The sequence below is a fragment of the Hyperolius riggenbachi genome, chromosome 10 (assembly GCF_040937935.1).
Source record: "Hyperolius riggenbachi isolate aHypRig1 chromosome 10, aHypRig1.pri, whole genome shotgun sequence".
Taxonomy (NCBI): Eukaryota; Metazoa; Chordata; class Amphibia; order Anura; family Hyperoliidae; genus Hyperolius; species Hyperolius riggenbachi.
Window position 1 is genome coordinate 247,693,653 of NC_090655.1, and position 13,886 is coordinate 247,707,538.

Below are 13,886 nucleotides of genomic sequence, written 5' to 3' on the forward strand. Positions count from 1 at the left end.
ATTTCATTCAATTTACAATTGGGCCACTCAAATCAGCAACTGCATCATTGGTCCACTTGCCATCTGCCACAACATTTGCATCAAGTAGTCAAAATTTGCTTTTCATTGATCACATCTAGTCATAACTTTTCATAATACGGTACAGACTAACCAGCAAGCTCATGGTGACCCAGAACTCATTGGAGTGTGTAAAGGACTACAATGGTCCTAACAGCCCCCTTACTAAGATGCTAAGAAAAACAAAAGTTTGCTTTCTTAGAACAGAAAGAATTTGCGATAATTCAGGTTGGAATGGTTAATTTGCATGTATTCAGCAGTGATGCACTGGGAGACATCTCATGCTCACTCCAACCTGAATTATCGCAAATTCTTTCTGTTTTAAGAAAGCACACTTGTTTTTCTTTTCATAATAAATTATCTGCAAAGCAGTACCACTACTGGCCACAGTGTGGTGCTGTTGTGGCAGTCAGAGCGCACCAGATGGCGATCTAGACACAAAGATGAGGAGGAAACAGACCGGAAGTAGTGAGTAGACATTGCTGGGACTGGCAGCAGAGGAGGTAATGAACTATATATATTTTTTTTTTTATATGCATATGTACTACTTATGTTTGCTTTATACCTGGAACCTCTCTTCTCAGCATGTCTAGCCATCATCATCAGCTGCTAATTACCCATATGCCATTTGGCTGCAGACATACAGCAATCTATAGCGATAGTGACTGAACAGTATGATTAAAGGGAACCTAAACTGAAAAGGATATGGATTTTTCCTTCTAAAATAATACCAGTTGCCTGACTCTCCTGTTGATCCTGTGTATCTAATACTTTCAGCCACAGCCCCTCAACAAGCATGCAGATCAGGTGCTCTGGCTGAAGTCAGACTAGATTAGCTGCATGCTTGTTTCAGGTGTGTGATTCAGCCACTACTTCAGCCAAAGAGCAGGACATCCAGGCAACAGACATTGGCCTCAATTCACTAAGCTTATCTCCTGTCTTTAATAACGTTTCTAGAGTTATCACCATGGTGGTGATAAGGCATGTAGTATTCAGGAAACATTTTACCTCAGGCAAACCTAAAGTTAACTCTCCTGTCTTTAAGTTAACTCTTCAATCCTTAAAATAACTCCAGAGTTAAAGACAGGCTGTTTATTAACTGCGTGTGAAAATAACTACAAAGGAGGTAAATGAACTACAGAGGAGGTAAAATAGCTACAGAGGAGGTAACTTAAGGAATGAAGAGATAAGATAACTCTCTCTTGTGTGGAGGTAAGTTTTCTCTTGCCTTATTATCTCCAGCATGATCTTAGTGAATTGAGGCCATTGTTTAAAAGGAAACATCCATATCCCTGTGAGTTAAGCCAGCCATACACATCAGAGGGCTACTGGCATCGAAACAAGTAATTTTGGCGCCATGTGTAATTTTGGCGCCGGCAATAGCCGAAGCCTGACTTACGTCAATAAGGGAGGGGTAGTTTTGGGCAGAGTGCCTAGATTAGGAAGTGGCCAGGAGTAGAATTGCATACCTCCCAACTTTTTGAGATGAGAAAGAGTGATACTTAAGTCACACCCCTGACCACGCCTCCATCACACCCCTAGTCACACATACCATAAAGATTTCATCATTTCATCATTTTCCTTCATATTAACATTTAAAAATTAGTAATATATCAATTTAAAGGATGGGAATAAAGTTTAAAGTCAATAAAACACATTTTGTAGTAGAGAAATAAATATCTTTACATAGAAAGAGGGACAAAGTCCTGAAAGAGGGACAAATGAGGAGGGCAGAGGGACAGGGCTCTCAAAGAGGGACTGTCCCTCCAAAAGAGGGACAGTTGGGAGCTATGGAATTGATGAAGGTGCCAATGATGCGGTCAGCTAGGCATCTATGCTTGTTGTCTGATTTTGGACCAGTTTTTGCTATGCTATGGAGGCAATCGCTCTAGAAGACCTTCCCTCACCTATGTTGGAGAAAAGCAATACAGTGATGACTGAGATTTCCATGACATCGCTCTTATCACTATTAATAAAACAGAAGCTTCACCAGAGTGGTCAGAATGTCACATGACTTTTATCTCTGTAAGTGAGAGGAGGTGAATTCTGGGTAATAATTATGACTATGAAGCAGTGGGCTTTTTCCATGCAGCATCTATCTTCATAGCCCATCCTTATCACAGTTCCTTCACTTCATTGTCTGAAAGCCATGAAAATGTAAAGGGAACCTGTAGTGAGAGGTATATGGAGGCTGCCATATGTATTTCCTGTTAAGCAATACCAGTTGCCTGGCTATCCTGCTGATTCTCTGCCTCTAAAGCCCAATCTACACGATACGATTCTTTGTACAATTCGATTACGATTCAATTTACGATCCGATTAAATCCAACATGTCCGATCAGGATTTGATTCAATTTGATTTGCCATTGCAAAACAATGGCAAATCGAATTGAATCGAATCCCGATCGGACACGCCGCATTTAATCAGATCGTAAATAGAATTGTAATCGAATCGTACAAAGAATCGTATCGTGTAGATTGGGCTTTATACTATTAGCCGTAAACCCTGAACAAGCATGCAGCAGATCAGGTGATTCTGACATTATTGTCAGATCTAACTGCATTAGTTGCATGCTTGTTCCTGGTGTTATTCAGACACCACTACAGCCAAATAGATCAGCAGGGCTGTCAGGCAACTGGTATTCTTTAACAGGAAATAAATATGGCAGCCTCCACATCCCAGAATCCATTAACAACATCCTTCTGGTGATGATGAGCGGTGAGCAGTGCTGGGAATTATGGGAGATTTTCCAGTGAGGGGTTTGTCTGGATGGTGATGGTATCATTATGTCCATCAGGATGACCTTGTCTATATCTCCATTTGGGATGCAGGGTTTAGAAGGACACAAAGACCTCTATTAGGACATCATGCTGGAGAGTCCGCCGCCCCTCACATCACTGGGTAAGACAAGACATTTTGAATTATGCAATTTCCGTAATGCACTTTGTGTAACACCCGTTAATCTATGTGGGCTGTCAGCACACAGTAAACAGTGCCAGTTCAAGCTGCAATGGGGCTCCTGGGTAAAATTAATCTGCCCCCCAACAGACCCCCCCACCTGACAGACCTGATACCCCCCTTATTTTGCATTAGGGGCCCCTTTCGTCGCTGCCACATTCCCCCACAATCCCCCGCAGGACCCCTGAGCCAGCTTCTGCCCCCTCCAAGTCTCCCCCCAACTTTATTGTAGTCCCCAGTTTTCAGCAGTGTAGCGGTTCATCTGTCCTGGCGGACACACTCCTCCTTTAGTCGCTCCTCCATTGTGTTCCCATCTTCATCCTGGCAGGGTTTCCTGTCTTCCGTGACCTGGCAAATATTATTACGTACTATGCCAACGGGTCACTGAGAAGATGCGTCCAGCGGGGGTGAAGACCGGAACATACAGAGCCGCAGGCTAATGAAGGAGCCCGCTATTCAAGACAGGTGAGTCGCTACACTGCAGGGACCAAAGTTATGGGAGACCTGAGGGGGCCTGGAATTGCTTGGGGCCCTTTGGCAATAGCAGAGGGTGCCCCTATGATAGCGCTGGCCCTCACAGTAAAGGCTAGTGAATCAACACCTATGTGTTCAATCACTGTTTGTTTTTCCAACAGCTGGATTCAGTAACAGGAACCTAAAAGGTCCTCTTTATTCCTGAGATTGTACACAGGAAGTTGATATGAAGGAAGAAGAAACGTATCTGACGGGTGATCAGAATTTTACAGAAGACGGTGAAATGATGAGGACAGTTAAAGAGGAGGAAGGAGAAGAGAGGCACGTGAGGCAGTCTACAAAGGAGGGTGGCATGATAAGGACAATTAAAGAAGAAGGGATGTATGTGAGGAGTGATCAGCCACCTAATGAGAAGCTTGAAGCGATGAGAACACACAAAAAGGAAGAAGAGTCGTATGTGAGGAGTGATCAGCAATCTTCAGAAGAGGATGACATGATGAGGACAATTAAAGAAGAAGGGATGTATGTGAGGAGTGATCAGCCACCTAATGAGAAGCTTGAAGCGATGAGAACATTCAAAGAGGAAGAAGAGTCGTATGTGAGGAGTGATCAGCAATCTTCAGAAGAGGATGACATGATGAGGACAATTAAAGAAGAAGGGATGTATGTGAGGAGTGATCAGCCACCTAATGAGAAGCTTGAAGCGATGAGAACACACAAAAAGGAAGAAGAGTCGTATGTGAGGAGTGATCAGCAATCTTCAGAAGAGGATGACATGATGAGGACAATTAAAGAAGAAGGGATGTATGTGAGGAGTGATCAGCCACCTAATGAGAAGCTTGAAGCGATGAGAACATTCAAAGAGGAAGAAGAGTCGTATGTGAGGAGTGATCAGCAATCTTCAGAAGAGGATGACATGATGAGGACAATTAAAGAAGAAGGGATGTATGTGAGGAGTGATCAACCACCTAATGAGAAGCTTGAAGCGATGAGAACATTCAAAGAGGAAGAAGAGTCGTATGTGAGGAGTGATCAGCAATCTTCAGAAGAGGATGACATGATGAGGACAATTAAAGAAGAAGGGATGTATGTGAGGAGTGATCAACCACCTAATGAGAAGCTTGAAGCGATGAGAACATACAAAGAGGAAGAAGAGACTTATGTGAGGAGTGATCAGCAATCTTCAGAAGAGGATGACATGATGAGGACAATTAAAGAGGAAGAAGAGGAGACATATATGATGGGTGACCAGCGATCTGTCATGGTGGATGAAATGAGGATAGTGAAGGAGGAAACGGACGGCGTGTGTGTGAGGGGTGATCAGACGTCTACAGAGAAGGGTAGAATTAAGAGGAAAAGTAAAAAGTGTCGAGAACAGGCAGAATGTCCTGCAAGTATCAGCAAAGGTAATTATTGAACATGTTCATGTCTTTACTTACATCCTGTCTCTACAGGGGGAGGAAATCTTATAGAAAATACGAGAAGTTAAAGCAAGACTTTGGGCTTCATAAAATTGTAGAGAGACAAAATACTCACCTTTGAATGAAGGCTCCTACCAGTTCCTGGCCCTCTTCTGCTCTACTTCCATGCCCCTCCCCAACCTTTACCTCAGAGCCAATCATTATTCAGTGTGGGATGTAGCAAGCATGGAGAAATACATGCAGAATCCTTGCTGCTGTAACAGTTACACAACAACAACAACAAATAACATTTGTAGAGCGCTTTTCTCCCATAGGACTCAAAGCGCATAAGCATGGCTCAGACCATCGTGGTACAGAAGAAGAATTTTATAAGTCCGGAAATGCCAGGCTACACAGGTGGCTTTTCAGTCTGGATTTGAATAGCTCCAGGGATGGTGCTGTCTTTACTGGTTGTGGCAGGGAGTTCCAAAGAGTAGGGGCAGCATGACAGAAGGCTCTATCTCCAGATTTTTTGAGGTGCACTCTGGGAGTGACCAAGTTTATAGAACTTGCTGATCTGAGGTTGGGAGAGGTGTGGTGCAGCTTCAGTTAGTACTTCATGTATCCAGGGCCCAGATTGTGCAGGGATTTGAATGGCAGCAGCATTCTGCACTAATTGCAGGCGACGCAGGTCCTTTTTGGGGAGGCCAACATAAAGGGCATTGCAGTAGTCCAGTCGTGATGTGATGAAGGCGTGGACTAGGGTTGGAAGATCCTCTGGGGGAATCAGATGTTTAATCTTTGCAATGTTCTTCAGATGAAAGTAGGAAGATTTCACTACAGATGAAATTTGGTTTCTGAAACTCCAATCCCCATCGATTAGTACGCCAAGGCTGCACACAAGGTTGGAGCTGTTTATGTCTGAATTCCCAATCCTGATTGGTGTTGCTTTAGGATAGAGCTGTTTTGATGGTGAGCACTGGCTTTGGACAAAGAGGACCTCAGTTTTGTCAGCATTCAGTTTCAACCAGTTATCATTCATCCATGCCTGTAGCTCAGCTAAGCAAGAATTTATTTTTGGAGTAGGGTCTGTTCCACCAGGTTTGAAGGACAGGTATAGCTGTGTGTCATCGGCGTAGCAGTGGTACGTCAGGCCATGACGTTGGATAAGTGTACCGAGTGGCAACATGTAGATTGCAAACAGCAGAGGGGATAGGATTGATCCTTGTGGCACTCCGAATTGTAGAGATGCAGGTTTGGACATTATAGGACCTAGGGATACTCTCTGTGTTCTGTCAGTCAGGAATAATCTGATCCACTGATGCCACAGTACTCCTGCAGTCTGTTAAGCAGGATTTCATGGTCAACTGTATCAAAAGCTGCTGAGAGATCCAACAGGATTAGGATGGGACATTCCCCTCTGTCCCTTGCCATGAGCAGATCGTTGCAGACTTGGATGAGGGCTGTTTCACAGCTGTGGTGTTTCTTAAAGCCAGATTGTAGAGGGTCCAGGATGTTGTTTACTGACAGGCTGGTTTCAAGTAGCAGATAGACAGCCTTTTCAATAACTTTACCTAAGAAGGGGAGGTTGGAGACAGGTCTGTAGCTGCTCATTGCATCTGGATCCATGAAAGGTTTTTTTAAGAAGGGGCTTGATGATTCCTTCTTTTAAAGAGGTAGGAAACCTCCCTGCTTGCAGAGAGCAATTTACTATTTTGTGAAATGCTGGACCAAGCAGGTCAGGGCATTTCAGCATATGTTTAGTTGGTCCAGGGTCCAGGTTGCAGGTTGTCTTGCGGAGGCGGCGGAGGATGTCTAAGATCTCTTCCTCACTAATACTTTTGAAGTCAGTCCAGGGTGTTAGGTTGTTTTTGCAGCTATTTCCAGGAGTTGCATGAGTCTTGGGTGCTGTGGACTGAATGAGAGACCGAATAGAGGATACTTTTGTCAGCAAAGTAGCAAGCAAATTTCTCACATAGCTCCTTTGAGGGAGTTATAGTAGGCTTAAGGCAGGATGGGTTACATAGTCTATCAACTGTGCGGAATAGTTGGGCTGGTCTGTTAGCGGCCTTTGCGATCTCCTGTGATAGGTAGGAGGATTTTTTCTTGGTGATTGCATTTTGGTAGCTTTCCAGGTGAGAGACAAGGGTGTGTTTATCCTACACCAAAGTAGGAGGGATGCTCTCTTCAACAGCTGCGCCTGACCTGGGCGCCGCTGTAGACATAATGTTATGCCTGTGGCTGCACAGCAGTGTAATTCGTGTGTTGGTGATCGCCAGACCCCAAATTACTTCTCCCTCTGAGTTGCGACGACTCAGACGGGGGAGTCGTCATTTGGCTCATATACGCCCAGAGAGAGTCTTCCCAAGGAGGTAAATAAGATGCTTTCTCCCTAAAGCTGATGTTCTTTAAACAAGCCCAAAGTTTTGCTTTAACTTCTCCAGGACTGAAGGCTTACACCTCGCTAGTGACCAGATTATTTTTTTCTATTTAGGCCACTGCAGCTTTAGGGCTCGCTGCAGGGCCGTACAACTCAGCACACAAGTGATTCACTCCCCCCCCCTTTTTCTGCTGGGGTGTTTGTATATTTTTTAATAAATATTTATTTCTTTATTTTTTAAATAAATGTCACTATTTAATTATTTTTTTAACCCACCCTCCCTTCCTCCCCACATGGCTGTCCCCAGTACAGCGCTGCCTTAAATCGCAGCACTGTACAGAGTAAATAGTCATCGATTTCGCCGTCTAACAGTCTCCTAGCGGCGATTGCCGTCGGGAGACTGATAACAGAGTGGAGCTGTGTCATTCAAGCGGAGATGTGCGCGCTCCGGCGCACGCGATCTCCTGCAAAATCCCGCCCCAGGACTTGACACCAATTGGCGCTAGGCGGTCCTGGGGCTGCCGCTGCGTTCGCACCTGTTAGCGTGACGCGGTCGTTTAGTGGTTAACTTCTTGAGTTGTTTAAGACAGTGTGATACCTACAAGGTGGACTTTGCATTTTATGATAATTCTTCTGGCTAATACATATGCTACGATGGGCCAATGCTTAAAAATAATTCACAACAGATTAAAAGTTAATGACAAGTGGAGGACTTACCTCCTGGCACACAGCTGTTAAAGGGAACCTGAAGCGAGAAGTATAGGGAGACTGCCATATTTATTTCCAAACAATACAAGTTACCTGGCAGCCCTGCTGGTCTGTATGGTTACAGAAGTGTCTGAATAACACCAGAAACAAGCATGCAGCTAATCTTGTCAGATCTGACAATAATGTCAGAGACTCCTGATCAGCTGCATGCTTGTTCAGGGGTTGTGGCTGAAAGTATTAGGCCACATACACACATCAGACCATAGTCTTTTGAAAATGAAAGATCACAGACCAATTTTACCCCCTTCCATGTAGTATGAGAGCCATACCTTCACAGTCTTTTCTATGGAGCTGAACTCCCCATCAGAAAAAAATCTTTGCAAGATGCTGCACACACAGATGCTGTACACATGCAACAGATCTGTATCTGCAAAAGATCTGTTCCTGCCAAAGATCCGTTCCTGCAAATTGCATTCATAGTCTATGAGATCTGCAGATCATCATACACACCTTGTTTAACTGACATTCATCTGCAGATCAGACAATCATCTGCAGATCTGAAAATCCATCCTGGTGGATCTGATCTGCAGATGAATATCTGTTAAACAAGGTGTGTATGATGATCTGCAGATATCATAGACTATGAATGCATTTTGCAGGAACAGATCTTTTGCAGATACTGATCTTTTGAATGTCTACAGCATCTTTGTGTGCAGCATCTTGCAAAGATTTCTATCTGATGGGGAGTTTAGCTCCATAGAATAGACTGTGTAGGTATGGCTCTCATACTACATGGAAGGGGATAAAATTGGTCTGTGATCATTTTCGAAAGACTATGGTCTGATGTGTGTATGAGCCTTTAGAGGCAGAGGATCAGCAGGGTAGCCAGGCAACCGGTATAGCTTTTCTCTCCTCTTTCCTCTCATTGGCTCCCCCCTGGCAGCACCTGAAGGCTCCTTCACAGCAGTACTTTCCACAAACAGTAAATGTCAGCATGCATGCTCCCATCATCATCACTAGCCTCCTCACTGACATCATAGGTATGCAGCTCTGTTACAGTCAAAGTGTGAAAAAAAATCAGGCATTCTATAGAGAACACTTTGCCTGAACGACTTCAGGCATTCTATAGAATGCCTAGGCAAAGTACATAACGAAACAGACATTTCGTACTTTGCCTAATTGCTTCAGGCATTCTATAGAATGCCTGATTTTTTTGCTTACCTGTAACATATCTATATTATATGACTAAGCAGCCAGAGATAAAATTATCGCAATAGTGACATAGCATGGCCGCGATACTTCACCAGAGTGGCCACTACTATATTAATGTAGTAGCAGCCACAATATTGAAGTATCGTGGTCAACCTATGTCACTATCACGTGGCATTAAGAAGGAACAACTGTAACTATAGAGCACACGCTATGCTGCCAGAACTGCGTATGCACGCTCATTTTATTTCCCGCTGCTTGAGCGCTGTAGGTATACCGCACTTTGATGAATCTAGCCCTATTTAACCAATACCACATGACCTCATGTGCAGTCTGCAGTTTGAAGAGGCCACTACTACGGAGGCTGAATCTCATCTGAAGGCTTGCTGGGACGTTACATTATATATTATTTAGAGCCCAACGAAGTAGACAGTACACATTCCCTCATATAATTCCCTAGATCTATGATAGAGCTCTGCTACCTACTAAGCCAACGTACATGACTCCTGATTGCAGAAGATGAACCAGTAACGTGTCTAACAGTCATATTTCCCTCCAACAGGCAGACTTAATCCTAGGGACCCCTCGGAGGGACGTCCTATTTCACATGGAGGTGATACCACAGAAGATGGAGGCGTCACTCAATGTTCTACTGGAGAAAATCCTATTATTGGAAACATCCATCTCCGAGGTTATAGTGAAGAAAGGCCAACAGCTCCCTCTAATGGTGAGGAGTCTTGTGAGGAATCACAAGCTGTTGCCTCAGATGTCCGTCCACCACGTCGCAGAGCCAGTGCAGCAACAGATCCGTCTAATCTGGACAAATCCGCTTGTGACATATCTCTGTGTGCCACTAGAAAACACACTCGGAGATTTCCGTGCCCAGAATGCAGCCAGTGCTGTAAATCGGAGGCAACCTTAGCTGAGCATCGGAAGAGGCACGCACACCAGCAGCCATTGTTGTGTGCAGAGTGTGGGAAATATTTTAGATGCAAGTCGGCCCTTGTTATACACCAGAGAGTTCACAACGGCGAAAAGCCCTATCCTTGTTCAGAGTGTGAGAAATCGTTCACCACCAAGTCAAACCTTATCAGTCACCAGAAGGTTCACACTGGAGAGAAGCCCTTTTCTTGTTCCATATGCCATAAAAGTTTTTCTCACAGGAAGACTCTTGTGAACCATTCTCAGCTCCACACTGGAGATAAGCCATTTTCCTGTCCAGAGTGTGGGACATGTTTCACTCACAAGCAAAGTCTTATTACGCACTGGAGAAATCACACAGGGGAGCGCCCTTTTTCTTGTTCAGAGTGCGAGAAAGGCTTTAGTCACAAAAGAGACCTTCTGACACACCAGAGAATACACACGGGTGAACGCCCTTTTACCTGTCCAGAGTGTCTGAAAAGTTTTTCCGAGAAGGGAAACCTTCGTAAGCACCAGAGAAGTCACACGGGCGAGCGCCCTTTCTCCTGTTTAGAGTGTGGGAAATGGTTCAATCAGAAAGGAGATCTCCTGGCACACCAGAGAAGTCACACAGGAGAGCAGCCCTTTTCCTGTTCAGAGTGTGGGAAATGTTTCAGTCAAAAAAACGTCCTTCTTATACATCAGAGGAGCCACACGGGGGAGCGTCCCTTCTCATGTTCAGAGTGTGGGAACTGTTTCATTCACAAAAGAGACCTTCTCATACACCAAAGAATTCATACAGGGGAGCGTCCTTTTGCATGTCTCGAGTGTGGGAAATATTTTACCCGGAAAGAACACCTAATTCGACACCAGAAAATACACAGACGCTAATGCCAAACTCATGCGAGAAGTGGAATTTTATGACTTGAATTGATGTATGTTTAGTAAAGTTTACTACTTAGCAGAGGAGCAGGTGAGAGGCCCGTCCAGGGAAAATGATTTCACTTATAGATGAAGTTTGATGGGCGGAGTCACATCCTGTCTTTTTATATCTCTGGCAGATCTCGGGTTTCTTCTCTTACACACAACATTCTCCTGAATGACAGAACCATTTCTGTGGATAATGTAGTGACAAGTATATATGCTAACTCTACCCTAACAGATTATGCACCAGGAGGGTGACACCACTATCCAGCTCCTGCAGCTTTGTCACTTCCTGTGTCACCTCTCAGGATTCCAGCCTTCTCATTGGACTACAGATTGGTGATTGCTATGTCCCTCCATCCCCAGTGCCTGAATCATGTCATAGTGTCTGCATTGTATTTTATACTAGATGGTTATAATGCAGATATCAGCTACATTGTTTTCATGGAGTGGGTCACAGAGCTGACACTCCTATTGAGCAGGGGGTGATGGGAAGCTGACTGATTTCAGGCAGTAAATACAATGGCATGCAGTGATGACGGAATGAATACAGAACTGGAATAAATGGAGTTTTCCTTTTGTTGGCCTCTAGAGTCCCCACTGACATCAGGTGATGTAGCTACTAGTGTTGGTGTCTGAATTCAGGATCCTGCACCAATTTATGCCAAACAACACACCTCTGCACCTGAAGCAGTGGACAGGGTCACGGGTAGGTCACTCACATCATGCTACAAGTCACTCCAATCGTTCTGGAGTCAGGTATAGGGTGACGTGGTCAGCAACCCCCTGACCCTGTCCACTATCGGCAACCCTCTGTCCCCTGTCCACTATCTGCAACCCTCTGTCCCCTAGCTGCAACCCCCTGACCCTGTCCACTAGCTGCTACCCCAGGACCCTGTGTACTAGGTGCAACCCCGTGATCCTGTACACTAACTGCAAACCTGTGACCCTCCTCCACTAGCTGTAACCCCCTGACCCTGTCCACTAGCTGCATCCCTGTGGCCCTGTCCACTATCTGCAACCTCATGTCCTTGTCCACTACCTGCAGCCTCATGTCCTTGTCCACTATCTGCATCCCCGTGTCCCTGTCCACTCGCTGCAACCTCATGTCCTTCTCCACTACCTGCAACCTCATGTCCTTGTCCACTACCTGCAACCTCATGTCCTTGTCTACTCGCTGCAACCTCATGTCCCTGTCCACTCGCTGCATCCCCGTCTTCCCTGTCCACTACCTGCAACCTCATGTCCCTGTCCACTACCTGCATCCCCGTGTCCCTGTCCACTCGCTGCATCCCCATGTCCCTGTCCACTACCTGCAACCTTATGTCCCTGTCCATTACCTGCAGCCTCATGTCCCTGTCCACTAGCTGGATCCCCGTGTCCCTGTCCACTAGCTGCATCCTCGTGTCCCTGTCCACTAGCTGCAACATCATGTCCCTGTCCACTAGCTGCATCCCCGTGTCCCTGTCCACTAGCTGCAACCTCATGTCCCTGTCCACTAGCTGCAACCTCATGTCCCTGTCCACTAGCTGCAACCTCATGTCCCTGTCCACTACCTGCAACCTCATGTCCCTGTCCACTACCTGCAACCTCATGTCCCTGTCCACTACCTGCAACCTCGTGTCCCTGTCCACTAGCTGCATCCCCGTGTCCCTGTCCACTAGCTGCAACCTCATGTCCCTGTCCACTACCTGCAACCTCATGTCCCTGTCCATTACCTGCAGCCTCATGTCCCTGTCCACTAGCTGGATCCCCGTGTCCCTGTCCACTAGCTGGATCCCCGTGTCCCTGTCCACTAGCTGCATCCCCGTGTCCCTGTCCACTAGCTGCATCCCCGTGTCCCTGTCCACTAGCTGCATCCCCGTGTCCCTGTCCACTAGCTGCAGCCTCATGTCCCTGTCCACTACCTGCAACCTCATGTCCCTGTCCACTAGCTGGATCCTCGTGTCCCTGTCCACTATCTGCAGCCTCATATCCCTGTCCACTAGCTGCAACCTCATGTCCCTGTCCACTATCTGCATCCCCGTGATCCTATCCACTATCTGCAACCTCATGTCCCTGTCCACTAGCTGGATCCCCGTGTCCCTGTCCACTATCTGCAGCCTCATATCCCTGTCCACTAGCTGCAACCTCATGCCCCTGTCCACTATCTGCAACCCGTGACCCTGTCCACTATCTGCATCCCCGTGATCCTATCCACTATCTGCAACCCGTGACCCTGTCCACTAGCGGAGTCACTGAAGTGTGGTGTTCAGCATAATCTGGGTTTCCAAATGCAGGATCCTGAATTCAAACAAACACTAGTAGCTATTGCCCTTCCGCCCCCCCCCCCCCCCCACACACACACACAAGTCTTTGTGTTGCTGTTGATTGATGTCAGTGGGGGCGGGGCACAGTGGGGCAGGTCACATGTTATATTGGCTATATACAGATATTAAGAATTCATATATGCTGCTGCGGGACAAAACTTTATATACAAAGGGCTGGTGTCTATCCTCCAGACTTCTGCCTCACTTCCCTCAATTTATCACCCCATTACAGTGGTTCCCATGTCACTTCCTCCTTCATAATGCCACCACTGTAGTATTGTCAATTATAGTTCACAGTTACAATAATTGTCATTTTAGTGCCCCCTCCCCCATGGTAGTGCCCCTGGAAGTATGCCCCCAACAATGGTACCCTCACTTTAGTACCTTTCATACTGGTACACTTGTAATGGTGGTCCCTCATTATAGTACTGCATATAAAAGCGCCCCCAATATAATACTACGTTATGTTGTGCTCCCCTGTAATAGTGCTTCCCATAATAATGTCATAGTTATAGCACCCCCATCATAATACCCCCGTATACTGTTCCCCAATATAATGTTATGTG

General features: G+C 45.8%; 1 protein-coding gene across 3 annotated transcripts; it reads left to right on the forward strand.

Moving 5' to 3' along the window:
• The first annotated feature begins 506 nt into the window (after positions 1 to 506).
• On the forward strand, positions 507 to 13,198 carry LOC137535087 (zinc finger protein 572-like). Of its 3 annotated transcripts, XM_068256875.1 has the most exons (4): positions 507 to 560; positions 2,890 to 2,959; positions 3,652 to 4,896; positions 9,750 to 13,198. In XM_068256875.1, the coding sequence occupies exons 3-4, from the start codon at positions 3,717 to 3,719 to the stop codon at positions 10,976 to 10,978; spliced, it is 2,409 nt and encodes an 802-aa protein (XP_068112976.1). In that variant the 5' UTR covers positions 507 to 560; positions 2,890 to 2,959; positions 3,652 to 3,716; the 3' UTR covers positions 10,979 to 13,198. The 3 variants fall into 3 exon arrangements, with proteins under 3 accessions (XP_068112976.1, XP_068112978.1, XP_068112977.1); XM_068256877.1 differs by lacking the exon at positions 2,890 to 2,959; XM_068256876.1 differs by lacking the exon at positions 507 to 560 and having other exon boundaries at positions 2,775 to 2,959.
• The last annotated feature ends 688 nt before the right edge of the window (positions 13,199 to 13,886 follow it).